We start from the raw sequence: 11364 nt of genomic DNA, 5'->3' as shown, positions 1-11364 counted from the left end.
AATGACAAGCCAATTCTGGACATCTTGCCAAAGGAATTACTGAATCTTGTTCAGACAGCAGTCAACATTGAATTGAAGATACCCTCAATTTTCCTTTGCATTTTTCAAAGCAGGATAGTTCAGCTTGAAATAATTTTATGGAGTTGTTATTATTTCAAACTCTTGCTGTTAATTTCTTTAATTTTTTTTTTTAAAATACAGTTTCATTCTTTCTTGCAAAGCATTGTATTCAACAACAGTATGGGAGACTCTATTACATTTGATGAAAACAGAGAATTGATTACGAGTTTTGATGTTGCAAACTGGATTACTTTCCACAATAATTCCATTTCTCGAGTCAAAGTTGGAACACTGGAACCTCGGGCTCCATCAGGCAGAGAATTAACCCTTAATGACAATCAAATTGTATGGCACAGAAGCTTTAACCAGGTGAGAAGAAGCTGCAGATTCTCAACTAATAACAAAAGTAAAACACTCTTTGGAGCAATTGTCAAATAAATTTCAGTAATTGAAGAAAATCATATTTTGGTCTTTTGAAAGCTTTCAAGATGATGACATATAACATATTCTGCATATGCAATTGAGCATTAATATGTCCACGGGAAGCTTGAGGCAAATGCTTCCAATTGTGTTTATAAATTGCCATTGTAAATACAGATAGCCTTAGGCACACAACTGTTCATTTAATAACCCTTCAAATTTACAAGGGACTGAAAAAAAAGCTATTTGTGACCTGTTTCCAAAGGAGAGCCTGCCACTTCCTTTGTTGTTACATGTTCACATTTTGGGCATGTGACAATTGACTCAGATTAATGAACAGTTGCATGTGTCCCATGGTCATATAACCATGATTTGCAGAGTTTTTAGTTAGTTTTCAGCAAAAAAATGCCCATTTATCAGAATCAATTTTCTTAACAAACATGCAATTGACTTAACAATTATGCACCGTATTGTGGTTGTAAGTTGGGGACTTCCTATAGTGCCACATTCTGTTTGGACTAATCCAAACATGTGCCAGATCCTATGAAAACATAACTTTCTGCCATCCAGGTCTTCTGCTAGAACATCCAAAGAAGTCAATGCCAATTCCTTCTCATTAACTCAAGTTTTCTCATTTTCATTTTCTTCTGCCTCTTCATCCCAGCTGTGGGTTTCTGTTTTGGAAAGTTCTATTAATGCAGGTATTTTATTCTCTAATTTTCTCATACCTTTTACTGTTCAGGGGCTTCCTATTTCTGTGTGCAATGACCACTGCTACCAAGGCTCCAGCAGAAAGAAGAAGGAAGGAGAGAAATTTTGTTGTTATGATTGTGTGTCATGTTCAGAAGGGCAGATCTCTGATGAAATAGGTAAGACAAAATGACTTACCTTACTTTTGACTGACCAGACCAGTGCATCTATTTGTTTGTTTGTTTGGAACAAAACAAGATAAAGACCCTCCCCCAATAATATTCTCTCTTCTTTCACTCTGTCTTCCTCAATTTCTATAGCTTAGACAAAACAGGGTCCTCCAATTTCTTGTTCCATCCATTCCTTAAAATACCATATCAACTTGATCTATTAGTACCAAGTATTTATAATATTTATTTGTACAAATTTGTCTATGAAGCTGCAAATATTGCTAGTCCAAATTGGAATGGCACTTAAGAGCAGGGCTTTTTTGTCATAGAACGCCCAGAACAGAGTTCCGGCACCTTTTTTTGGATGGAACCTTGTAGGGTAGGCAAGGTGGGTTGTATGACATACTGTATGTGAGTTCCGGCACCTTTTTTTTTTTTTTTTTTTACAAAAAAAGCACTGCTTAAGAGTATACTAGTAATTACCTGATTTTAAAAATGAATAAAGGGGACAGGAAATACTTTTATTTGCTTTTGATTTTCAAGCAACACCCTCTGTGCATCATGAAGGATCTATATTATGAGACTGATATATGTTTTTGCATTAAAAAAGAGAGAATTGCTATCCTCTCTTTGCAAAATAGGTAACTTGTATCAACATAAATTGTACTCTATATATTCTATACTGAAAGTTTGGTATGTTAGAAGGATATCTTCTTTTTTCTTTTTTCCAGATATGGATGTCTGTATGAAATGTCCAGAAAATGAATATCCTAACAATATCCAAAATCAATGTATCCCCAAAGTGTTTACATATCTCTCTTATAATGAACCTTTAGGAATCTTCTTTATTACAATGGCTATTGTTTTCTTTTTGATTTCAGTTTTTGTGCTTGGAATCTTTTGGATGCATCGAGAGACTCCAATTGTTAAAGCCAATAACTGGAGCCTCACTTGTATCCTCCTCCTCTCCCTTCTCCTCTGTTTTCTCTGCCCCTTCCTCTTCATGGGAAGACCTGAAAACATAACCTGTCTTCTCCAGCAAATGACTTTTGGAATTATCTTCTCAGTGGCCCTTTCGTCTGTATTGGCAAAAACCATGACTGTGGTTCTGGCATTTATGGCAACCAAACCAGGTTCTGGAATGAGGAAATGGGTAGGGAAAGGACTGGCCAATTCTATTGTCCTTTCAGGTTCCTTCATTCAGGTGGGAATTTGCACTCTTTGGCTGAGTACCTCTCCCCCTTTCCCAGATACAGATCTGCACTCACTGAAGGGAGAAATCATAATGGAATGCAATGAGGGCTCAATGATCATGTTTTACTGTGTCCTGGGTTACATGGGCTTCCTGGCTAGTGTCAGCTTTAACATTGCTTTCCAAGCCAGGAAGCTGCCCAGCAGTTTCAATGAAGCCAAGTTCATCACTTTCAGCATGTTGGTCTTTTGCAGTGTTTGGCTGTTATTTGTTCCAACTTACCTGAGCACCAAAGGGAAATACATGGTAGCTGTGGAGATCTTTTCTATCTTATCCTCCAGTTCTGGTTTACTGGGATGTATATTTCTCCCCAAATGCTATATCATTTTATTGAGACCTGAGATAAACAAGAAGGAACATTTAATAAGGAAAAAATAATGATTGTCTTTATGTATTCATATTTAATGAAATATCTTTAGACTATTCCTTGGATTAATGGGAATATCCATACCCAGGAACATTTAATAAGGAAAGAAACATAACTGTCTTTTTGTATTCAGAGTTATTGAAACATCTTTAGATTATTGTGAATTGTTTTGTGGGGTTTTTTTGTACATTAATTTACTTTGATAGAATTTGGAAAAATCTACATGACCTTGATTTAACTTCATTTATAGATAAACTTGATATGGAGAAAACAAAAATAAGCATGTATTAAAAATCTATTTCAAATCTATTTCAATTGGCATTAAATTAGAGAAACAAGACTGAGCTTCATTGGAATGTGCTTTGTTTACTTTCAAAGAGTGCAATATATAATAACAAAGTTCCATTTTTTAAGCTCTTTGGCATTAAAGCTAAAAGGAAAACTTCTGTCTTCAGTTTTATATTTATTTTAAAAATCTTCCAAATTAGGATAAAAATCTGATCCCAATATTGCTTTGATTTGTCATAGGTCCACCAGAGGTGTTAAAAATACCTTTTTTATAATTACATTTCCAGGATATATTTGAAATTCTTTATAGATCTTTGACAATTTTTCAATCCAATGATTCATAATTTTATAGCAATTTTCTTTCAGATTATAATTCAATATAAAGGTCATTCTATACATCCACATATTTTCCTATTGGTCAATCATTATAGCCACAATTTACCCATTGAATCATGCAGTCCTTAAAACAGTCATTTTCCAAATTCAGTTTCCACAACCTTTTGTAAACCTCATCCCTAACATGTTCATCATTAGCACACAATGTAATTTCCAATTCACTTTTTCCAAATTCAAAACCACAGCTTTTCTCATCTAACCTTATCCTATGCTGTCTTATGCTATGCCATGCCATGCCATGCCATGCCATGCCATGCCATGTCATGCCATGCTTAACTTACCTTACCTTACCTTACCTTACCTTATCTCATCTCGTCTCGTCTCGTCTCGTCTCATCTCATCTCATCTCATCTTATTTTTTTAATTGTAGATATGTGAACTATTGACAAACATATCCTTCTAACCCTATTTCTTCTTTCTTCTATAAACTACAGTAGATTCTCCTTGAATAAAATATGTTTTTTCACTTAAAGATTTAATCCCCTAGTTGACATTCTATCTCAAATAGGAGAGGTTTTCTATTCCAGTTGCCCACTGACCAAGTTTTAATAAGAGAAGAGGGATAAATGATCCATGATATGTTTTAAAATATTTACTTTGTCTTCTTTCAGCATATAAAGTAACATATTTTACATATGATAAAAGGATAGAAACAAATAAATAGTTATGAAAAGCCAGCATGGGTTTGTCAAACACAGATCAGGACAGAGAAACCGTTTATGAGAAAGATATAAGTTGCTTTCAAGAGTTGATATGACATGGATTCAAAAGACTTCCAGAGGGATGCCTTTTCACTGATTAATTGTTCTTACAGTAAGGAAATTTCTCAGCATTGTGGCTTGGGGGTCTATCTCGTCTCCTGGTGCTTTTAAATAACAGTTCTTCACCATGTGCCCTGAGTCTCCTCAGAAAAAAACAGAAAGCCAAAACAAGGAAGTTTTGATATGACTTAGACACAGAATTGCAAAAACAAAAACAAAGAAACCCCCAAACACCCCAAAACCGAAAACAAAAACAACAAAAAACAAAAACAAAAAACAACCACCACGAATCAACTTAAATAAATAACATAACAGGTATCTACCAGCTTTCTTCAGTTCTTGTGTATTTAAACCTATAAAACAGTACACCATGAAGTTCAAAGAAGACCATAGAACTAGCTCTACTGTTCACTAAGAGGCAGACACCTCAGGCTGCAGATGATCAAGGGCAGCAGGAAGAGGTGGAGAAAACACTAAAATGTCTTTCACACTTAATTGGCTTAACTTCTTCAAAAGGGCTGCTAAGTGTTGTCCCATTGCTAGTTACAAAGAGAAAGCTCAATGATAATTCAGATGACTGTTTGAAGGGACTGGGAGAAAGCAACACTTGTTTCTGGATTGACAGGTGTTGGACAGAAACAGGATATGACTCAGAGAGGGTGCTTTGAAAACTTCCAAAAGTTACTCTTCTAGGTAATATGTGGCTTTATTATCAAATCTCCTTTCCCTGGCTCAGAGAATGTTAAGAGCTTTCACTTTTGAAAGAGCCATGGCCCATTTTTTTCATCAAACTTCCTAAGAAATATGCAAATTGGGCTTCAGGTACAATAAATAGGTAGTAATAATAAAAAGGGAACATTGTACTAAACAAACATTCATTTTTAGTACAGCAATTCTTCCCAGCAATAATATTTATAGTTTTCCATCTTAACATATCTGTAATTTTATTCCGTGTTTTAATATTGTTATTTTGAAACAACATACAATTCATATTTATCATAACATCATAGCATAGATACCTCAAGGTTCTGTCTTAGACCCGGATCTAGATCTTCATAACAGATCTAGATGAGGGGATAGAAGGGAAAATTATAAAATCTGCAGAAAACACCAAGATGGGGAGAAATCACTAATATTTTACATGATAGACTCATGATACAGAAAGACATTGACAGAGTTGAACACAGGGCTCTATCTAAGAAAATGCAATTCAATGGTGACTAAAGTAAAGTCATACACTTAGGCAAGAGAAATCAAATACACAAATACAGAATAGATGATACCTGGCTCAATAGCAGCAACTGTGGGAGAGATGTAGGTGTCTTAGTAGAACACCAGTTAAGTGTGAGCCAGCAGTGTGCTGCAGCTGCCAAAGAAGCTAATGCAGTCTTAGGTTGCATCAACACAGGGATAGTTCATGTACTACTTTATATTGCACTCGTGAGAACCACACTTGGAATAATTTGTCCAATTCTGGACATCATGTTATAAAATAGAAGTTGTGAAGTAAGAAAGAGTGCAGTGAAGAGTAACAAAAATGATAAGCCATCTGGAGGCTAAACCATATGATGAAAAGTATGTCTAGTCTAACAAAGAGAATGACTAGGGGTGATATGAGTGTCTTGAACTACTTGAGGGGCTGTCACAGAGAAGAGGGAGTCAACTTATTCTCCAAATTACTTGAGGGCAGGAAAGAAGTTATGGGTAGAAGATCTTTAAAAAGAGATCCAATCTAGAATGAAGGAGAAATTTCATGACTATAAGAACATTTAATCAGTGCTTCTGGACCTCTTTTGAAATCCATATCATATTAAATCTTGAAAGCAACTTATATCTTTCTCATCAAATTCTCTTGCACAGCCTTTTTTGCCCCCCAAAATCTATCAAATGCTCTGTCTAGTAATTTTTTTAAAAAGCTTGCCCTGATTGTGCTTAATTTCATTGTCTGAAGATCTATCTCAGTAGTCACTAAATGGGTGAAACAAATTACTCCTTTCATCATGTAGCATATAAAGGGATGGAAGTTAATTTACACAGAACTAAGACTTTGATACTGGGAATTAAGCCCCAACTGATCACAGAGTAGTGTTTTATAAACAATCTATAAAGAATTAACAGATTTTCTTATGAAAGTTGGTGTTTGATGGGGGATTGGAATTCAGTGATTACCCACAATTGGGCAGAAGTTCTCAGATGAATATTAAAATCACTTAAGGCAAATTATCAAAATATTTCTTTGATTTTGATGGGCAACTTAGGGTGATTAATGTATGCATGAAAATGAATTCAGTATACCAGATTTACCTAGTATACTTTTCTGTTTTAATCACTGCTATCAATCTATTGTACATGAAGTTTGACTTGTGTGTATGTCAGGAAACTTGATTAAAAAAAGGCTCATGGCACTTCCATGGTGTAAAAAAAATCAAAGCAAATTACAGTAATTAAATGCACACTTCGAACCCTTTTCTCAGGAGAGATGTAAAAAATATTGAGAATTGGAGAGGACTTGATTATTTCCCCAAAGGTCCAAATTATAGGTTCCTTATTAAACTCAATTTTCAGAAAGTCAACCTAGTATGAGTATTTTTACCTATCTTCAACATATAATTTGTTGAATAGAGTATAGAGAGCTATCATTTGAATGATATCTATTCTAATCTTCATTTCAGTTCCAAGTTGTTTTATCTCTGTTTCATTCCTAATAGTTTTTGTAATTTGTTCTCTTTTTTTCCTTCTCCCCTCTCCTTTTTCTTTGTAGTACTATGGCAACTCTCTTAGAGACCATATATGTAAGGATAATGAAAAAACAATGCCATGTAGTTTAATGGTATACAGATAGTATAAAGACATTTATCTTTCTCAGGATGGAAATTGTCAATAATAGGATGGAGTTGATAGCAATGACATTTCTTGTGTTCCTATTCTGTATTACATGTAAAACATATGCTATCAATTGTAGCATACCAGATGACCCACTTCCTATACCCCATCACTTTGCTCAGCCAGGAAGTGTTATCTTTGGGGCAATTGTCTCTCAAGCCTTTTTCTTTCACAACAGCCCCTCCTTCACAGAAGATCCCTCTCGGACATTGATCAATGAAGTGATGTAAGGAATTCTATTTTTTTCTCTCTTCAGACTAGTAAATTCAAAATAATTGGGAGAAAAAGAGTTAAGCAGCCAGATTATAATGAAATGTCTTTGAAAATTTTCATACCCACAATGTCATTGAGAGTTTTCTATTAATTAGTTTTCTCTTTCTTTGAAGTGTCAGAAGTTGGCTACTGAATAGAAAACTTCATGTGTCTTCACACACTGCATCAAATCTATATATGCTTTTACTAGTGTTTGGTTTATGAGTCATAAACCATTTATAATAGTTTATGATAATTTATCAGAACATCAGGCTAATAATAGCAGTGCTTCTACCTATCTTCAAAATATCATTTGCTGAGTAGTATATAGAGAAGTGTCATTTGAAGCCTTTTTATTCTAGTCCTCTTATAATATTCTGGTATTACTATAATAGAACTAAGATACAAACAATCATACTCTCTGTTTTTGCAGATTAGTTCACTTTAGATAAGGGAATTTATCTTTAGTATGTGGAGAGATCACAGAAGGAAAAGTGAAGAAATGAAGCTTTATTAACTGTAAGATATTGTAACCTGTGCAGAAGTTTAAAGTCAATGAGGAAAATCATCTCACTTTTCTGTTCCAAAAAAAGAAACAAAGATTGCAAAGTAGCTTCTGAAATACAAAACTCTTTCCCCCCCAATGGCATTAGTACAAAGGGCATTAAAGAACTGAAGGAAGGTGGAAGTACAAACAAACCACACATGCATGCATACAAACTGCATGCACACAGTGAAAAAAAATTCTCTTTGGCAAAAACATGCCAGTACCGCGGTTACTGTCTAAGAGGCCATATGTGTAAGAATAATAAAAAATGATGTCATTGGAATTTAATCTTGTAGACACAGAAAAATTTTATGTATAGAAAAATTTACATTTCTTTGGATGGAAATTGTTAACAACGATGATGATGATGATGATGATGATGATGATAACAGAATAATAGAGTTGAAAGGGACCTTGGATTTCTTCAAGTCCAATCCCCTACATTATTTCACACAAATGGTTGTCAAATCTCTAAAGTCTCTAGTCTGTGCTCTTCAGGCAGAAATTAGGTTTCCAGCTCAGCAGTTCTGTTCTATTGAGCTGCCTCTCCTGTAGGAGAAGGGTAGTATGGACAACCATGGAATCTGGAAGGGTGAGAGCCATGAACCACAAACACAAAGCTTTTGCTGTGTCCCTACATAACAGATACAGTGCCCTTGTTGACCTTAATAGGGATATTAAGGTGGCAGGTCAAGCTGGTTGTGATGTTGATGATAACTCAAATGGCAGGAGAGATGAGATGTACTTGTTTTGAATAGGGGAAAGTGTGAATCGGGTATTACACATCAGTCATACAAGAAGAGCAAGGTATCTAAAAAGAGAAGCCACCTTCTGGTTGTTGGTTCAATTGTAAGGGAAGTCAATTTAGGAAAGAATGGGGAGATTTTGAAAGAGGTCAGGTGTCTGCCAGCACAAGAGGCATATTTTTAAGATAGTCAAGAATAACAGTAAGGACTGTGATGTTGATGCTGTCCCAAATAGATGTATTCTCTATGCAGAATGATTTCCAGAGCTTGGGGCAGGAACTTAGTAGAATAGGTTTACTTTTTCAAGTAAACCTTTTACTTTTTACTTTTACCTAAAAATAAGGGGGGGAAAAGGAAAAAGCCATTGTATAGTGGAGTTCAATGTGTGGCTAAAGGAATGGTGTAAAGCAGAAGGCTTTAGTTATATTACTCACAATGTCTGCAGCTGGTCAGATAAAAAACTGTACAATAGAGATGGTTTGCATCCATCAAAAAAGGGACTGAGTTACTTGGCATTAAATTCATGGATTTTCTGGAGAAACATTTAAACTAAACAATGGGGACAAAGAGTTAATTGATACAGAACATTAAAACTAATAGGATTATCAGTGCTTGTAACATAGATGTTTGTGCGGTTAAGAATATCAACCTTGCTGTTAAGGAAAATCAAGCTTTTGATAGTGTGCCATAACATATGCATTAATCAAACAGGTGGTAAGGAAGTAGGGAAATTCAGGCACAAAACACGTTACACAAAACACGTTATGTAGAAAGTAAACACAGAGTATGAGGAATAAACAGGGCAGATATGGTATTGTTGCCATTACAGGAACTTGGTGGGATGAAACCCACAAATGGAATATATAGCTAGAGGGATTTAAATTATTTAAAAGAAATAGACCAAATAAAAGAGGAGGTGGAGTTGTACTATATATAAGAAATAACTACATCTCTACAGAAATAAAGCACCACAATGATGAAAACTGTCTTGAATGCATTTGGGTCAATATAAATGGGGGGGGGGAGAATGACATTGCCATAGGGCCACTCAACCAAACAGAGGAAATAGATGAACTTTTTGCTAACCAGTTAACTGACGTATGTATAAAGCACATGACAATAGTAATGAGGACTTTAACTACCCTGACATCAATTGGAAGGCAAACTCTGTAGGATCAAACATGTTCATGTCAAACTTAGAAGACAACTTTGTCTCCCAAAAAGCAGAGAAGGGAACCAGGGAGAACAGTCATTTTGGACTTAATTCTCACTAACAGAGATGAAATGATAGAAGGTATTGAAGCTACAGGAACATTGGGTGGGGGGGTGATCATTCAATATTGGAATCAATATTATGCAAGGACAGGCAATAGAAGAAATTCAAAATAGAGTCTTGGACTTAAGAGAGCTAATTTTAATAAACTTAGAGAGAACTTGGGAAGCATTGCATGGATGAGAATCCTCAAGGGAAAAACAACCCAAGAAGTAGAATAACAGAATAACAGAGATGGAAGGGACCTTGGAGGTCTTCTGCCTCCAGAAGTTGTGAATGCTCCAACATTGAAAGTTTTAAAGAAGAGATTGGACACCCATTTATCTGAAATGGTATAGGGTTTCCTGTCTGAGCAGGGGGTTGGACTAGAAGACCTTGAAGGCCCCTTCTAACTCTGTTATTCAGTTCTGTTATTCTTAAAAATTTCAATTGTTGGAACACCACAACTTCTGGTGGCAAGTCATTCCACTGATTAATTGTTCTGTCAAGATATTTTTCCTTAGTTCCAAATTGGTTGTCTCCTTGACTAGTTTCCATGCATTGGTTCTTGTCCTGCCTTCAGGTGCTTTGGAGAATAGGTTAACCCCCTCTTCTTTATGATACTCCCCTTGAATTGATAACATAATAATCTTGTTCACTCTTGGTGATTCTATGAGCCAGTCTATGGGCCAGTCCTCCACAACTACCAATTTGAAGTATTTCTTTGAGTTTTTGTATGCTTGGTTGATATTACCAACAATAGGATGGGGGTGGTAGCAATGATGCTCTAAGAGTTCCTGTACTGTATTATATGAAAATCACATGGCATTGTCTATGAGCTGTAAACTGTTTCTTTCCAAAGACAAATTATGGCAGGAGATTAAATAAAAACCAACTTTCCTTTTATTTGGAGAAGTACAAATTATTTTTTCACCTCAAAGCACTTCAGGGCTGAATAAGCATTGCTTTCTCCTAGTCCCTTCAGACACCCATCTGAAGGATCATTTAGTTTTTCTTGAACATTTGTAATGAGACAAGGCATGGCAACTTTTTTTGAAAAGTTCAGTTATTTAACGGTTTCAGTGTCTCTTCCACCCATTATTGCTGAGTTTCAGCAACTGTAGCTTGAAGTGGCTGCCTCTCAGTTAATTGCAGGGCTGGTTCTATGGACGATTTTGAACTTCATGGTATTCAGTTTCATAGCTGTAAGTACACAAGTAGAAGAGGATAGGAGACACTTCAGTTAAACTGATAGTTTTTATTGCAGTTCTCTGCCAAAG

At 35.5% G+C, this 11364-nt stretch overlaps 1 protein-coding gene across 1 annotated transcript; it reads left to right on the top strand.

Moving 5' to 3' along the window:
• Positions 1-240: 240 nt before the first annotated feature.
• On the top strand, positions 241-2970 carry LOC107285303 (vomeronasal type-2 receptor 26-like). Its single transcript, XM_015813480.1, has 3 exons — positions 241-429; positions 1223-1349; positions 2072-2970. Exons 1-3 carry the CDS (start codon positions 241-243, stop codon positions 2968-2970), a joined length of 1215 nt encoding a protein of 404 aa, XP_015668966.1.
• The last annotated feature ends 8394 nt before the right edge of the window (positions 2971-11364 follow it).

Source organism: Protobothrops mucrosquamatus, unplaced genomic scaffold, assembly GCF_001527695.2.
Source record: "Protobothrops mucrosquamatus isolate PMUCROS unplaced genomic scaffold, P.Mucros_1.0 scaffold160, whole genome shotgun sequence".
NCBI classification, from domain to species: Eukaryota; Metazoa; Chordata; class Lepidosauria; order Squamata; family Viperidae; genus Protobothrops; species Protobothrops mucrosquamatus.
The sequence above is the reverse complement of the archived record's forward strand: the minus strand, read 5'-3'. Positions and strand labels throughout refer to the sequence as shown.

Bases quoted from the DNA above. Each gene is read 5' to 3' on its own strand.
- LOC107285303 (XM_015813480.1), top strand. From the start codon at position 241: ATGGGAGACTCTATTACATTTGATGAAAACAGAGAATTGATTACGAGT. The intron at 430-1,222 runs GTGAGAAGAAGC...TTTACTGTTCAG, and splicing joins GGCACAGAAGCTTTAACCAG to GGGCTTCCTATTTCTGTGTG. The intron at 1,350-2,071 runs GTAAGACAAAAT...TCTTTTTTCCAG, and splicing joins GCAGATCTCTGATGAAATAG to ATATGGATGTCTGTATGAAA.